Source organism: Quercus lobata, chromosome 8, assembly GCF_001633185.2.
Source record: "Quercus lobata isolate SW786 chromosome 8, ValleyOak3.0 Primary Assembly, whole genome shotgun sequence".
NCBI classification, from domain to species: Eukaryota; Viridiplantae; Streptophyta; class Magnoliopsida; order Fagales; family Fagaceae; genus Quercus; species Quercus lobata.
The window spans coordinates 18,455,760-18,473,769 of NC_044911.1; the positions used below are offsets into that span (position 1 = coordinate 18,455,760).

The 18,010-nt window shown below is 34.1% G+C and overlaps 1 protein-coding gene across 2 annotated transcripts; it reads left to right on the forward strand.

Annotated features, from left to right (window-relative positions):
- Positions 1 to 558: 558 nt before the first annotated feature.
- On the forward strand, positions 559 to 17,730 carry LOC115957288 (disease resistance protein At4g27190-like). 2 transcript variants are annotated; one of them, XM_031075501.1, is made up of 5 exons: positions 559 to 763; positions 1,578 to 1,718; positions 1,893 to 1,988; positions 14,127 to 17,092; positions 17,379 to 17,730. In XM_031075501.1, exon 4 carries the CDS (start codon positions 14,137 to 14,139, stop codon positions 17,077 to 17,079), a length of 2,943 nt encoding a protein of 980 aa, XP_030931361.1. In that variant the 5' UTR covers positions 559 to 763; positions 1,578 to 1,718; positions 1,893 to 1,988; positions 14,127 to 14,136; the 3' UTR covers positions 17,080 to 17,092; positions 17,379 to 17,730. The 2 variants fall into 2 exon arrangements, with proteins under 2 accessions (XP_030931361.1, XP_030931362.1); XM_031075502.1 differs by lacking the exon at positions 1,578 to 1,718.
- Positions 17,731 to 18,010: the final 280 nt, after the last annotated feature.

Consider the following 18,010-nt stretch of genomic DNA (forward strand, 5'->3'; position numbering starts at 1 on the left):
GCCTCATGGGACAAAAATAGGGATCGAAAGAAAGATACGAGTAAAAATAAAATCTCAGACAAAATTTACTGCATGTGACTAAAGTTATTTAGTCATATAGACATTTTTTGAACTCGAGTTTGTTAAACTCGAATTTCAACCCAAAATCGAGTTTATCAAACCTGAATTTTAATTAGTTTAGGTTGCAAATTGGAACTCGATTTTGGATTGAAACTTGAGTTTGACAAACTCAAGTTCCAAAAAGAATCTATATAACTAAATGATTTCGCTATTCTCCTAAAATTTTCCTAAAAAAAAAAAAAAAAAACTATTAAGCAAATTTTGCCAAAAATCTCATGTTATTTCAATTCTACCATTACCATGTAATCAGTAATCTTGTTCAGCTAGTTGGATAAAACAAAAGTAAAGCCACTTTTTCCGGCTTAACCAAACAGCGTTACCCCACAATGATATCTCCTTGTCCTGCAGCGAATTGACCTGAAAAGCAAGTCCCCATGATTTCTTCCTCATCTATTTAACTTAATTATGCTACATTAATATTACCTTCACTCTCTTTTACTTTTCGAAGTTTCTTCCAAAGGATTAGCATTTAGCAAGAAGGGTTGCTTTGTGTTATCTTCTTGACCTCTGTGTTTTACTTTCCTTGAATGTTACTTATTAAGAGCAGCAGCATGACAAAAGCCAATCAGTCTGTGTATTTAAACTTCCCCTCGAATTTCTAAACAGTTGTTGCTATTTTTGTATATTTGGCTTTCTTTTGGAGGTAAGAGGACTGGTAAAATCTTTGATTTGAATCATGTGCGTATGAATTTTTTTTTTTGGGTTTAGATATTTATAGCTTTAGATGACTGTACATATATATATATATATATATATATTTTTTTTTTTTAATTTAAAAGATTATATTGTAATTTTTTAGGAGGAACTCTAATAGATATATTTTTATTTTAGCTATCGTTTCCACTAAAATTTTCATTCATGTAAAAGAAAACTGAAAAAGTGGCCTTTCTTTATATACTGGGTACATACTTGATTCCTTAACCTGCTTATAGTTTAAAATAAAATTAGAGGGCGGAAAAATTGTTCTTTTATTTTTAGGGCTAAATATTTTGTAAAGAAGGTTTTCCTTTTTTTTCTTTTCTTTTTTGCTTCTTTTCTATATATTTTCTTAAGATGGAGAAGAACCATTTCATAAAGAAAATTTAATTTTTTATTAATCTATACGAATATGTGATATTAATACATTTAAATTTACTTATTATTCGTTATTAATTTGAGGGAAGAAAAGTCAATGTGATAGTACCTTGTACATCTTTAGATTATGAAAATTTTAATTTTTTACTGTGAAATGAATCATTTCCATTTGAAAGCAAACCAAGAGAACCATTCCTTTCTGCAGCAATTTGTCTCTTTTAAAGCTTGTTTTTTTCCTTCTTCCATATGACTTTCCTTGTATTGATACTTTTCTCCCTTTTTCATCATATGGTATTGTTTGTTCGATCTACTTCTCATTGGACTTAGAAGGAAACCAATGAGCTTGTCATGCTTTAATCTCATTGCTATATGTCGACTTTCAGGTTCTTCTAAGAAGAATCAGATCAAGGTCTTGACTGAGACTTATCAAACTCCGTTTACCCAGTTGGACAATTTGGACATAAAATTTAGATTTACCCAGTTGCAAAACAGACCCAAATATGAATACAAAGACATAGGAAAAGGTTACCACTTTTCTTTTCCTAAGCTTTTGTCAAATGTCACAGTTTTGTATTGCTTAGACTCTTACCTATTAGTATTTAGTCTTTTTAACATTTAATGCTTATGCTTTAAATGTTTTTGATTCTTTGACTACGAATTTCCCTGTTCTCACGAAACAAACATATATATTTTGGCAGGAAGGTTTGGCGGCCTCTTTATTATCTCCTCTGCTTCAATTAGTGTGTTTCTACTTTATTCAATCAGAGTCTATCAAGAAGTGTACGCTTTTCAAGGTATATACTTTTTTGTTGTTAGTTTCTTGCATGCAATAATTAAGACCTATGATTCTCATGTTAAACCTAACTAAGTTGATCTGTTCCTCCATTCTAGTTTATGCATAATGCAAGGAAAAACAAAACTTGATCTGCTCTAGCTCTAACCTCTAGGTGGTTTGTATTACTTTCTTCTTTATGGTTTTGCATTAGGGTATGTTTGACAACTGTTTGTTTGTTTTTTTTTTTTTTTTTTTTTTTCAAAAACAATTTTCTATTTTTGAGACTAAAAACTTGTTTGGCAACCCAAAATGGATAGAAAACAAAAATTGTTCTCAAAACTTAATTTGTGAAGGAAACTGAAAACATTCAGAATGCTGTTTTTAATTTCTAATTTTCAAAAGTAATGAAAATACACATTTAATTTAATGAATCTATCTCATTTAATGAATTAGTATTATAATTCAAATCCTACTAACAACATATTTTAGTATTTTTATTTTTGTCTTCATAAAAATATATATATTTTCTAATTTCAACTAACCAAACATATTTTTTATTTAAAAAATACAAGAATTTTTTTTTATATTCCCAAAAACAAGTTTTTGAAAATAGAAAACAAAAATTGTTACTAAACATAACCTTATATTTTCTTGTGTGCTATAAATCTTTGATTATCATATGTTTGAGATTAAAACTGTCAAATTATTAATTACCTTTTTTTTTTTTTCCATAAAAAACATTTCCTAAAAAATTCAATAATAAACGCCGAACATTTTCCTATATTATACATAGTGTTTGTTTTATTTGTAAATAATTTTTTTAAAATTATAAAATTTCTATTAAAAAAAACACATATAAATGTGAATAAATTTTTAAAAATTAAAATATAAAAATTAATATAATCCCATTTAAGTTCACTTGATAAATTTATTGCTAGAAATATCCAAAAATTTAATATAATTTTAGGTGAAAATCTTGCAAATGAGCAAGAAATTCATCAAAGAGAGTTAGAAGATATTGAAATAATATAACATAAAGATAATAACGAAAATAATTATAATTGTAAGGTCTGGATTTGATCCTAGGCCCAAAACAATAAATTTCTAGAGAGTGGGTAGAAGAATTAGGCTTATGTGAATGGGATAACAGTTATAATGAGTTTCCAAGACAATCAAACATAAATGAACCAGGTTTGTACAACAAAGTTTGTCCTTAGTACAATCCGAGGAGCTCTGTTCTAGTATATACTGGATGACAATGGTTATAGGAGTTGTTGAGATTGCTATAGTGCTTTCTCTGTTTTTTATCCTTTCCTGATCCCCTTTTTCATGAAGGGCCTATTCCATTATATAGTTCCTTTTGGATGATCTTGATCCTAGACTTATTGATCTTTTGAGCCACCACTTGAGTACTTGTCCCATCAGACACCCTTTTTGGCCTTCTATGAGTTGTGGTTGCCGAGGCAGCACTGTTAAGGGGTCTTTTCCACATAAATGCGGTCAGAAAGTTAGCTGTAGGGCATTCAATGCGATGTAGCAGTTTTTCCTTAGATATTTTTGAGTGCTTATCCTTCTTGTACGTTCATGATTCTCATCCCTATCATTAGAACTTCCTGGAAGGTCACTTTGATCATTAGGATCTATACTTGATTTGCGTTTAGCTTATTCGAGGAGATATTCCTCCTCGGACTCGGACTACTCACGATCTCGGCCAAAGCCCCACGCTCTCGGCCGAAGCCCAAGACCCAATTGTATGATCTGGGCCCATGACCCCACAATAGCCCCTCAAAACTCCGATTTTTTCCTCTCATCCGGGGAAAAAATTGGGGTTTTGAATTCTTAAGAGCTAATTCTGCTTTGATCCATTGATTTACACCCGGGGGAGTGTCGTTTCATGCACCCCATATTTGTACTATAAATTACTCCTTTCAGAGATACCAATCTAAGGATTTGGTTATAATCTTGGGTCTGTCTTAACACTTTGTGAGAAACAAATAGATATCGTGGAATGTTAAATCCCCAAAGTATGTGGTCCGAGGAGCCATGCATAACTAAGGTTCTGTTTGAACACTTTGAAAGTTGTCATGGAGTGTTAACTTTCCCACATCATCTGGTCCGAGGACCGAGGCATGATTGAGTTATAATTTAAACACTTGAAGAGAGATGCCATGGAGTGTTTAACTTTCCCACATCATCTGGTCCGAGGATCGAGGCATGATTGAGTTATAGTTTAAACACTTGAAGAGAGATGTCATGGAGTGTTAACTTTCCCACATCATCTGGTCCAAGGACCGAGGCATGATTGAGTTATAGTTTAAACACTTGAAGAGAGATGCCATGGAGTGTTTAACTTTCCCACATCATCTGGTCCGAGGACCGAGGCATGATTGAGTTATAGTTTAAACACTTGAAGAGAGATGCCATGGAGTGTTTAACTTTCCCACCTCATCTGGTCCGACGACCGAGGCATGATTGAGTTATAGTTTAAACACTTGAAGAGAGATGTCATAGAGTGTTAACTTTCCCACATCATCTGGTCCAAGGACCAAGGCATGATTGAGTTATAGTTTAAACACTTGAAGAGAGATGTCATGGTGTGTTAATTTCCCCAAAGCAGGAGGTCTGAGGACCCAACATAGCTAAGGTTCTGTTTAACCACTTCAAAAGATGTCATTGTGTGTTAATTTCCCCAAAGTAGGAGGTCTGAGGACCCGGCAAAGCTAAGGTTTTGTTTAACCACTTCAAAAGATTTCTTTGTGTGTTAATTTCCCCAAAGCAAGAGGTTTGAGAACCGGGCATAGCTAAGGTTCTATTTAACCACTTCAAAAGATGTCAGTGTGTGTTAATTTCTTCAAAGCAGGAGGTTCGAGGACCCAGCATAGCTAAGATTCTGTTTAACCACTTCAAAAGATGTCAATGAGTGTTAATTTCCCCAAAGCAGGAGGTCCGAGGACCCGGCATAGCTAAGGTTCTATTTAACCACTTCGAAAGATGTCAATGTGTGTTAATTTCCCCAAAGCAGGAGGTCCGAGGACCTAGCATAGCTAAGGTTCTGTTTAACCACTTCAAAAGATTAGAAGATATCAATATATACCTTCCAGAACTAGCCCCGTTGTGGAGCCCCTTTGATTTGCTGCACCATCAACATATACTCTCCAGAATAAAGTTTCTTGAAGGGAGATTGTGCCAAGCGATTTTCCATCCATGCTCTGTGTTGCTGCCACTTCCTCTAATGGAGGTTGAGCAAACCCGGCCACTAGATTCGCAAGGAGCTGGCCCTTGACAAAGGTACGAGGCATGTATTTGATGTCAAAAGCCCCTAGAATTGCACCCCATTTAGCCATCCTCCCCGTGTAATCAGTACTTCGTGGTATAGACCTTAGCGGAAGCTGAGTTAGGACAACAACTATGTGTACCTCATGTAGTGACTTGCTCACATAGTAAACTAGCCACCATAATGGCTTTCCCCAGGGACTCTTACTGATGGGGGCCTGATCCTACCATAATTAACCGTTGCACTCACTATCACACAAGCTCTTCCTACAGACGGCGCCAATTGTAAGGACTGGATTTGATCCTAGACCCAAAATAATGAATTTGTAGAGAGTGGGTAGAAGAACTAGGCTTAAGTGACTGGGATAACAGTTATAATGAGTTTCCAAGACAATCAAACAAAAATGAACCAGGTTTGTACAAGAAAGTTTGTCTTCAGCACAATCCGAGGAGCTCTGTTCTAGTATATACTGGATGACAATGGTTACAGGAGTTGTTGAGATTGCTACAGTTCTTTATCTGTTCTTTCTCCTTTCCTGATCCCCTTTTTCATGAAGGGCCTATTCCATTATATAGTTCCTTTTGGATGATTTTGATCCTACACATGTTGATCTTTTGAGCCACCACTTGAGTGCTTATCCAATTAGACACCTTTTCTGGCCTTCTGTGAGTTGTGGTTGCCGAGGTAGCACTGTTTAGGAGTCTTTTCCACATAAATGCGGCCAGAAAGTTAGCTGTAGGGCATTCAATGCGGTGTAGTAGCTTTCCCTTAGATATTTTTGAGTCCTTATCCTTCTTTTACATTCATGTTGCTCGTCCCTATCATTAGAACTTCTTGGAATGTCACTTTGATCACTAGGATCTATACCCGATCTGCGTTTAGCTTATCAGAGGAGATATTCCTCCTCAAACTCGGACTTCTCACGATCTCAACCAAAGCCCCATGCTCTTGGCCGAAGCCCAAGACCCAATTGTATGATCTGGGCCCATGACCCCACAATAATGATGTTCGAACATGTAATATAGAAATTCGTGATTATATAAAAAGACTTAATTCTTTCTCAAATACATGTATTGCCTACAAAATTTTATCAACAATACTTGTTATAATTGCTTCTATAGGAAGAAAATTTTCAAAATTAAAATTGCTAAAATCTTACTTAAGATTGATCTTGACACATGAAAATTTAGTGTATTTACCAATTAGCAAAATTTAAATACAAAAAATTAGTCATTAATTAATTTGCATCTAAATAAAAAAGAAAAAGAAAAATGCATGTTAAATAAAAATTATAATATAAAATTTTAAATAAATATTATTTAATTGATTTTTTAAAGATATAAACTAACACAGATATTCTAACACAAAGATATGCCACAATTTCCACTAAAAAATTATGGTAACATTTAAAAGAGGGTGATGCAAGTTATACCACAAACATATCACAACACATATTCTTAAGCCATGTGAGACAACTGATATTAAATATAAAAAACTCTGTTTAAAATTGTTGTCTCAAGTTTTACAATTGTATTGAAACCCAAAATCAAAATAAGTGGAAGGGGAATAGTAAAATTGGGTTTAGTTTTTATAAATTGCTTTGAGAGGTGTATCAATTAGCATGGCAGGGCAAAAAAGTGAAAATTTGCGAATATTAACTGAACCATTTAACTTAAAGTATGACATTTTTTTTTTTTTTTCTTAATTGTCAAAAGCTCACCCAAATTTGTGATCATTGCTGAACTATTTAACCAGTTATGATAGATTATTAGTTGTTAAAAACTCATCCAAATGTATGATCAAATATGTTCATCTTTTCATCAACGTAGCAAAATAACTTTAAATTTCAACCATTGAATAAATAAATAAATAAAGAAAAAAAAGCAAGATTAATAAAAAATATTTTAAAAGGGAGTGGGGTTAATCGGATGGTGATCTCAATCCTGAGTGAGCACTTTGTGAGATTTGAAGGAAGGCGTTTAGTTACCCATACACGTTAGCCAACAGTCATTCATTTTTGGGGGTTTATTCAGTGAGGTTTTGTTGAAATGTATCATGACACCAAGCTTTTAGAGGCAGTCAATTTTGACTTTAAATCACAATACAATAATTTCTTTTTGAATGGTTTTTTTTTCTTGATGAGAAGGGCACAATGAAACGATTTTCTTTTAAAAAAAAAAATTATATAGCTTTCAACTTTCAACTTTCAAGATCTATTATATATGGAGAAATAAAATAAAACATAAAGGTTTATAAATGAATATTTTGAATAGAAATGTTGATATCCGTAACTTAAGGCAAAAGATGATACTAATTAGACCATGACTTGAGTGATGAGATCCATGGAAATGATGGAAAGCCGAAAATCAATGAAGTAATAGTGATTAGTGAAAGAAAGAAACTTTAAGAAAGATATGAGCATAATAAATCTCATGATATTTCAATTCTACCGTGTATATCTTGTACAGGGGGTAATTCTACTGTACCTAGGGGAAAAAAAAGTGTGGTAACTTAATAGGCAACCTGTTATACCAAGTTACCCAAACATCACATTTGACAGTTTCAATCTCATATTGTGCGGTTCCAATATTACATTTGATTGTTTTTTTTTTTTTTTTTAAGAGAATTTCAACCTATGGCGTCCACTTCTGATAATAACTCTTTATTATCAGACCAAGACACCAATCAGTTTTTGGTGTAGGCGGGGATTGAACCCTAGATCTCTTATATAACCATCAGAGACTTTTTTCATATTTAGTGGTTCTTTTATTATTATTATTATTATTATTATTATTATTATTATTTCATATTTGACGGTTCCATCATTACATTATGCAGTTTCAACATCACATTTGACAATACTTTTGTCACATTTCAAGGTTTCCTTATTTTTTTCTCATATTTGATAGTTCCATTTTCACATTGTGTAGTATTAACATTATACGTGACTGTTCTTTTGTCACATTTGGTGGTTCCTTTATCTTTTTCTTACATTTGACGGTTTCATCATTACATTGTGCAATACCAACATCACATGTGATTATTCTTTTGTCATATTTGGTGGTTCCTTTATTTTTTCTCACATTTGACAGTTTTATCCTTACATTGTGTAGTTCCAACATCACATTGGATAGTATTTTTGTCACATTTGGTGGTCCTTTTTTTTTTTTTCCTCATATTTGACAGCTCCATCCTTACATTGTGTAGCTCCAACGTCACACGTGACAGTTCTTTTGTTACATTTGGTGGTTCTCATTTTTTTTTTCTCATATTTGATGGTTACATTGTCACATTCGGTAGTACCAACATAACATTTGACAATACTTTTGTCACATTTTGTGATTTTTTCTCACATTTGATGGTTTCCATCTTCACATTGTGTAGTACTAACATCACATGTGATTGTACTCTTTTCACATTTGGTGGTTCTTTTATTTTTTTTTACATTTGATGGTTCCATTGTCACATTAGGCAGTATCAATATCACATCTGATTGTACTTTTGCTACATTCGATAATACCCATTCTTTTTGTTAGGGATATTATACAAAATAATAATGGAAAAACAAGGTTAACACAAAAAACAAACAGAAAATAGATAACTTGGAGGCATAATATCGTTTTCCTTAGACAATATTTGCCCCCTTACACTATTGTTGCTAAAGGGATATCGCAAATTTGTCCCCAAGATACAACCAAGACGTTGGGTTCTACAGATGGTATTTCTGGAGAATAACTACAGGATTTCTTGTGTTTCTCTCTAACTTACCATTTTTCAAGTGAACATAGGCCTCTATTTATACTTATAGGGTTATATTTCATCAAAAGGCATGTATGGAGAGTTAAAATGTTTCATAAAACCATTCAAAAGGCTTGAAACCTCTTCAAACTCTCTGAACAATCACCAGAAAATTCTTTCATGATTTTCGATCAGTTGAAAGTTACTTTTGATTGATTGAGTGCTCTTTTTGATCGGTTGAACAAGAATCGAGTAGAGATCGAGACATCCAGAGACTCTAGGATTTTTTCTTTACCATTTTGATCGATCGAGCCAAAGTTTAGACCAATTGAAAATGCTGTATTTTGAATTTTCACTTAGAAAATTCCAGAACTTAAATTTTCACTTTATGAAACAATATTCTCCAAACTCAAACATCACTATTACAACTTATCCATGTATGTACCTATATATACAACAATTTTCTCACATTTGATAGTTCAATTGTCACATTAAATAGTATTAACATCACTAATCATCGTACTTTTGTCGCATTTGGTGGTACCTTCTTTTTTTTTTCTTTTTTTTTTTCTTCTCATATTTGACAGTTCTATTGTTACATTGGGTAGTACCAACATTACCCTAACCATACTTTTGTCACATTTGGTGGTATAATTATTTTTTTCTCCATATTTTGACAGTTCCATCGTCACATTGGGCAATACCAACATTACTTATGATTGTACTTTTTTCACATTTGGTGGGACCATTATTATTATTTTTTTCACATTTGACAGTTCATCATCACATTGGATATAGTACCAACATCGGTGTGACCATACTTTTGTCACATTCAATGGTTCCCGTATTTTTTTTCTCACATTTGATGGTTCCATTTTCACCCGAACTAGTACCACATCATTTCGAACCGTACTTTTGTTACAATATTCATTGGTACTCTTATTTTTTACCAACATCGGTGTGACCATACTTTTGTCACATTCGATGGTTCCCGTATTTTTTTTCTCACATTTAATGGTTCTATTTTCTCCCGAACTAGTACCACATCATTTCGAACCGTACTTTTGTTACATTCATTGGTACTCTTATTTTTTACTCACATTTGACAGTTCCATTGTAACATCACGTAGTACTAGCATGAGATCTGACCGTACTTTTGTCACATTCTGTGGCACCATTTTTGTTTCCCCTCTACTAAACCTTCAAATCCAAAATCCATATTGAAACAATCAAAAACCCTAACTCCCACATTTCCAAATACATAAAACAAACACGAAGACCTAATTTTTAATATGCAATATATCAAATATGATAAAGCAATCATCTTTAAAAAAAAAAAAAAAAGGAAGACGAAGAAGATAAAAACAAAGGTTTGAAATTTTTGTACCTTAGAGAGAGTCCAAGGAGATAGTTCTATTGGAGATCAAGCACTAAGTGCTCTACCAAGGCCATTTTTTGGTCCTAGTTAGGCAGAGCTTTGGTGGCAATTTTCTAAGGAGTGAACCAAGCAAAACAATTCCCTTTTAGTCAGTCTTGCATGCACTTGATTTGCCTTTTAGAATTGAGAGAGACATATGGTTCTTTTTTTATTTTTTTTATTTTTTTATTTTATGCTAACTTGCCTTGCCGGTAATCGGTATCCACTAAATGTTTAGACTCCCAATTTTAAATTATGGTTTAATTGCTTTTATTCTAAGTTATCTAAGCGCGGAACAAGAGTAAAGCACGCGCAATAAACCGATAACACTACTCTAAGCCATAAGCAAGTACAATGAGCAATAAATGTAAAGCTTAAAGAGTAGGGAAGAAAGAAGCAAACACAAGATAACACCAAGACATGTTATCGAAAAAGAAACCAAAGAACTCGGCGAAAAACCTCTCCGTGACCCTCTAAATCGAAATCGATTCACTAGTGAATAAGTTGGAGTACATGAATATCAAAAAGACCCTCCAAGCCTAATCTACCTAATTTACTTGAGCCCTCCAAGCTCCTACTGCTAATGGATTTCTTGGAGTCTTGTCTTCACTAGCTTTCTGGATCCCGCAATTTCGCCCAATTGCATATGCTACTTAATGGCTTCTTCCAATACTTCCTAAAGGCATCAAAACTTCTCTTAACACTCAGGATGGGTGAGGTAAGTGTTTGGGCTAAGAACCTCTCAATGATGTATAGATGGAGAGTTAGGAGTAGAGGAAAACCAAGAGTATTGGTGTAGATGATTGTAGGTATGACAATCTCTAACTCTCAAGTATTTTGTTAGGGTTCTCTTTGAAAATGACTCCTTATAATTTTGTGGATAATTAGGGTATATATAGTGTATGTAAAGGAAATAGGAAAACACTTTTCATTTTTGCCAAACAGAGAGTTTCGTGGGTACCTTGCGAGATGGCCTTTCTTGCAAGTACTCACAAAATGACAGGTTGGCATGACTCTTCAGTTTCTAGTCATGTGCTTCACACGTGGCCTTTTCACGGGTTCTTTTACTCACGAGCTTCTTGCGAGCTTTTCGCAAAGCTGCACTGATCTTCATTGCATGCTTGATTCTTTACCAATCTCTCACACTCATCCTTTACAATTAAAATCACATAAATACAGGGAAACAATTGACTGAATTACAGCCAAATTTGGCATGGAATTAAAGCCAACAAAGGCTAGATGGAAATCACAACTTTACAGGTCAGATTAAAAATCATTAGATTTGATGGTCAGGATTTGCGTGGATACCATACCCCCAAAAAGAAGGGGTACACTAGAATGACCCTTTGTGTAGCTAAGTTGGTTAAAGGTTCCCTTTTGTGATTAGTCTTTGTTAGTTTCTTTAATACAACACAATTATAATTCATTCTCGACAAGTATAAGTGCTTGTGGGGTGTGGGGGCAACGACTAGGATTTAAGTCTCTAAGAGGGAGTTTCACACATATATACACATAGATTAAATTAAAGTAAAATTTCTATCTTGTAAAAAAAAAAAATAAATAAAAGACTTTACACCACCACGACAATTTCCCAGCATCTTTCGCGGAAGTTGAGGTGACAATAGTGATGTCTCCCCTTGTCTTGCAGTGCAATGGCCTGAAAGCAAGTCCACATGATTTCTTCCTCATTTATTTCACTTCTTATGCTGCATTATTACCTTCACTCTCTTTTACTTTTCGTAGTTTCTACCGAAGGATTAGCATTTGTGTTATCTTCTTGACACATATGTTTTTATTTCCTTGTATGTTGCTTATTAAGAGCAGCAGCATGACAACAGCCAATCAGTCTATGTATTTAAACTTCGATTCTCCCCGGATTTCTAAACAGTTGTTGCTAATTTGTATTTTACTTTGGCTTTCTTTTGGAGATAAAAGGACTGTTAAGATCTTTGATGTGACTGTGCGTATGAAATTATTTATTTATTTTTTGGTTTAGATATTTATAGGATTAGATGACTGTACATGTTCTTTTTTTTTTTTTTTTAATATATATATATAATATAAGATTATATTGTAATACATTCCTTTTTTTATTTTAGCTATCTTTTCCACTGAGATTTTCATTCATGTAAAAGAAAAAGTGGACTTTCTTTTTATATACTGGGTCATTACTTCATTCCCCAGCCTGCTTATAGTTAAAAAAAAAAAAAAAAAAAAAAAAAAAAAAAAAAAAAAACTGTTCTTTTGGGGCTAAACATTTTGAAAAGATGAATTACTGTGAAACGAATCATTTCCATTTGAAAGCAAACAGAGAGAAACATTCCTTTCTGCAGAAATTTGTTTCTTTTAAAGCTATCTTTTGTTTCTACTCTTCCATCTGATTTTCCCTGTACAAACTTGTTCTGGTTTGTGTTGCTTTCTTCTCTGTGGCTTTGCATTATATTGTTCTGCTCTAGGTCGTTTGCGTTACTTTCTTCTCTGTGCTTATGCATTGTATTTTCTTGTGTGCTATATCTTTGATTATCATGTGTTTGAGATTATGTTCTTTCATTGCCTTTGGTGCTTACTAAGACATGCTCTGCCTGTGTACATTGTTGGTCTTTCTTATTAATTACAATCCCTGATTTTCGATTAACATCAACATGCCTTTTCAAATTGAAAAAGGTAGAGTAGAAGTTTGTATTATTATCATGATATTTAATTGCACATATAATTTCTATGGGATTTCACTAAAAACATCAAAGTCGTAGCTTCTTTTTAAAAGCACAATATTAGAGACAACTTTTATGTAGTCCCATTTTTATGGGATTTTATTAACACTACTTTTGTTATGTACCAATTACAATAGGCCACGTCAATAATTTTTTTAAAAAATTGTGAAAATTTTTCATTCCCATAAAAAAAAAAATTTGATTTCATGGATATTGATTAGCTCAGGGGTAAAAAAAAAAAAAATAGTAGTAAATAGTAATAATAAAAAAGGTAAGGATTTGCTATAAACTAAGTTGTAGCCAATGCCTATGTAAGGTAAGGTATCAATGCCTTAGATGTGACCTATCTAGGCTTATATTTATCCGTTTCAAGATTGAATTTTTCACCAAATGGGGTCTATTTGAGGCATTGACACGCATGCATTTTGCAAGAGTTGTTGTAACTTAGTTTGTAGTAAATCCTTGCCCTAAAAACATATTCTAATCGATAGAAGCCTATTTTTAGAACCTATTGGAGAAGCCAAGTTCTCTTATAATAACCATTGGCCATATAACCTTGGTCTAATAATTCATAAATTGAATTATTAATAGCTGAACTAAATTATTATTTGCTTCTTATTAGTTTGTCCAATTTTATTATTTTCACTTAAAATATATATTAATTCCTCTACTAAAAATATATATACTCCTATATTTATTCCTCTAAATTTAGATGTGTTGTAATCATATTTTAAAATTTTAACTAGACAAGTAAACTTTAGAATTTATTATCAATCTCTTCTTTCAGTCCATTATAAAGACAATAACATTGGAGGGGGGGGGGGGGAAGGGGTGGTGAAAGAGAAAATGAGATTGATTGATCCACCACCACCTCTTCTTCCACTTACCATTTACCAATCCAAGCCAACTCCATGGCTTTAAAAACTTGGGAACTAAAGATGAATTCTTCCATTTTGTTTTTAATTTTTAGTTACAAATGTGCAAAATGTCTAATGTACATATTGGGTACATATGCAGGAACAAAAACATGGATGTTGGTCCGATTTTCGAGATTGCAAAAATGATATTTGCTCCAATTCATGAATACTACAATAATTATAGAGGCGCTGATGAACGTAGGATAATTCTCAAGAACAAATGGCGGGATTTAGAACGTCGGAAGTTAGACACATCCTCTAGAATGGAAGCACAACTTCTTCCAGGAAAGACACCAAAGGAAGAAGTTCAAGGATGGATCCAAGATGTAGAAATGATGAATGATGAAATAGAAGCCATTGAACGCGAAGCTAGAGAAGGGAAGTGTTTCTCACGTGCACGCATAGGAAAACTTGCTTTGAAGAAGATAGGAGAGGTGGAAGAACTTTATCAAAGGGGTGCTTTCACTGATAGTTTGGTCATTGATCCACCTCCAAGCAATGGAGAAATAATGTCAACACCAACTTTGATTGGGGAAAGCACTGCTAAAAGAGTAATGGAAGAAATTTGGGCATGGGTGTTGGATGATGATGTTAGAAAGATTGGCCTTTATGGAATGGGAGGTATAGGGAAATCGACTGTCATGGAGCACATCAATAATCGTCTATTAAAAGAGAAAAACAAATTTAATAGTGTCATTTGGGTCACTGTATCAAAGTCTTTAAATGTTATCCAATTACAACATGATATTGCACGCAAGTTGGATTTAAATCTCGCAAAAGTTGAGGATGTAAGAGAAAGGGCTGCCAAGTTAAAGGCAAAATTGGAAGATAAGAATAGACATGTGCTAGTCTTAGATGATATGTGGGAAGCATTTGCTCTTGAAAAAGTAGGAATTCCAGAGCCTACTTCAGCAAATGGATGCAAATTAGTATTGACAACTCGTCTTCTTGACGTTTGTCGAGGAATGAGTTGTAAGGATATTAAAATGGAGCTTCTTTCAAAAGAGGAGGCACAGAAGTTGTTTTTGGATAAAATGGAGCGTGATGTTTTTAATATTCCAAATTTGAAACCAATGGCAAAAGAGGTTCTTGAAAGATGTGCTCAATTGCCTCTTGCAATTGTTACAATAGCTGCAAGTTTCAAACCCTTAATCAATGATTATGAGTGGAGAGATGCATTGGAAGAGTTAAGGACATCAGTAATAAGGACCAACAATAGAGAGGAGCAGGTGCTTGAGACGCTTAAATTTAGTTATGAACGATTGAAAGGTGAGAAACTTAAACAGTGTCTCTTGCATTGTGCACTATACCCTGAAGACTTCAAGATTGACAAACAAGAGTTGATAGAACATTTGATTGATGAGGGAATTATTGAAAGAATGAAGAATAGGCAAGCGGAGTTTGATAGGGGCTATTCAATATTGAGTAAACTTGAAAATGCTTGCTTATTGGAAGGTGGAAATGATAATTTTGTGAAGATGCATGATTTGGTAAGAGACATGGTCCTCCAGGTTGCAAGTCCTGAATTTATGGTAGAAGGTCACTTGGGATTGGAAGATTTTTCAGATGAAGGAAAATGGAGAGAGGATCTTGTAAAGGCTTCTTTGATGTACAAGGACATATCAACAATCCCTTCTAATGTATCACCCAGGTGTCCTAACCTTTCAACCTTGTTGCTACAAGGTAACAAATCATTAAAAAATGTCCCAGATTCTTTGTTTGAGCATTTGCGTAGGCTCAAGGTTCTTGATTTATCAGATACTGCTATTGAATCTCTGCCGAATTCTGTCTTTAGCTTGGAGAATCTTACTACATTAAGGCTTAGATGGTGTGAAAACTTGAAGCAGGTGCCTTCATTAGCAAAACTTACAGCATTGAGGAAGTTAGACCTTGAGGGAGCAGGAATTACGGAAGTACCTGATGGTTTAGAAATGTTGGTCAACTTAAAATTCCTCAATTTGAATGCGAGTGAACTAAAAGTCATGCCACTTGGGATTTTACCGAAAATCTCTCATTTACAGTACCTCATAGTTTATTGGCATTCGATGGCAACAATAGTGAACGAAGAGGAGATGGCAAGCTTAAAGGAATTGGAAGCTTTTGCAGGCATTTTTGATGACGCAGACAAGTTCAGTCTGTATATCAGATCCTTAGAGAACAGGCGACTTGCATGTTACCAAATTCGAGCGGGGAAGTGGGGGGAGGGCTTCAGAATTTCACCATATAGATTGGTCGGCAAAGGAGTAAATATAATAGGGTGCAATTTAAGAAGAGGAGATGCCCTAGTGCTACCGAAAGACGTGCAATCCGTAGAAATTGCAGTATGTCACGATTTAAAAAGTTTATGCGATGTTCCATCTTTGAACCACACAAGTGAATTACAACGTATACATCTAAATCGTTGTGGAGGAATAGAGCACGTTCTTTCTTTTTCTTCTTCTTGTACCCTTCCTCTTCTTCAAACTCTAGAGAGATTAGAGCTTTTAAATTTGGATAACTTACGCGTATTATTTTGGAAAGAGAAAGCTGCATCGACATGGATCCCATCTGACACCTTTTCCTCTCTCAAAATAATTTATTTATGCATGTGTTCTAAGATAAAGAAGTTGTTTCCACCTGGGTTGCTGCTACACCTACACAACCTGGAAATTATTAGGGTCTACAGATGTGAGCAAGTAGAGGAAATAATAGGAGAAGCAAGTGATGAATTTGAAGAAGAAATAAAAGAAGAGGAGGAAGGAATGGACACTAACAAAATCACTCTCCCCAATTTGAGGGTTTTAGAATTACGGTACCTACCGGAACTGAAGACCATCTGTAGTAGCAATAAAGTAATAGTTTGTGATTCTCTTGAAATGATTGAGTTACGTGAATGTCCAAAGGTAAAGAGACTCCCTCTCTCTCTGCCTCGTCTTAGTAATGGACAACTATCTGCTCCCCCTTCTCTTCAACACGTTTTGATTTATTCATCGGGCGGCATATGGTGGGAATCGCTGGAGTGGGACTGTCCCGACACTAAGAATGTCCTTCAACCCTTTTTTGGTATTCCGTGAATGCTAAGCATGGGTATGTCTCTCTCTTCACTCTCACATCTTTCATTTATCTTTGTAGTGTTTACCTACTTTTATCTCTTTATTTTTTCTCTAATATATTTTTTTAAAATTAAAATCCCTTTAACACCCTGTTTTGGATATGACCAACCAGCTATTAATCACATCCTAAAATTGTGAATCGGGTTAAGCAAGACCATACACACACACACACATATATATATATGCTTTTTACTTCCTTATCAGTCTTCTTGTAAAATTGTTTTCACAAGTGGTTTCTTTTCCTGTTTTGGTCTCATTAGGACTTCTTGACAAGTTAAAGCTCAAATGAAATGTTTCTGTGGTATGTGCGAGTGCGAGCAAGGAGATCTTCACTCTCAAACGTATTTCTGTGTGATTTTGTTCTTATTTACTAAATTATCAACTCTGTTGTGTTATGAAGGTGTGTTAGTACGACATGAATATTGAAGAGAAAGATCAATTAGATTGTTAATTTTCCTTGTGTTTTGCTACTTTTTTAGTTTTTAGAGCTGCAGGCTTTCAGGAAAACATACTTGAATGTACTGTGATCTTTTCAAGTTTTGAGTATCCTCTTTTGTTCCCTCTAAGTTCAATGCTGCTTGGTTCACATTTCAATGAAAATGCTTAATCATACAAGAGGCCTTCTGAATCAATAGATGCAACTTGTGTATCCTAGTATTGTCCTTTGCCAACCTGTAACTCTAGGATGCTTAAAAACTAAGGAATTCTCATGTGTTTGTGAATCTATTGTATCATTTCTCAACCTGTAACTCTAGAGTGCTTAAATATTTAAAAAGCAATCTTGTGTGTTTGTGAACCTCTTGTATCATTTCGGAAAGTCTTGGGTTTTGGGGAATTTGGAAGGTCTTTAAAATGCGTTAATGATCAATCTTATACTAGAGTTTCTCTTTAT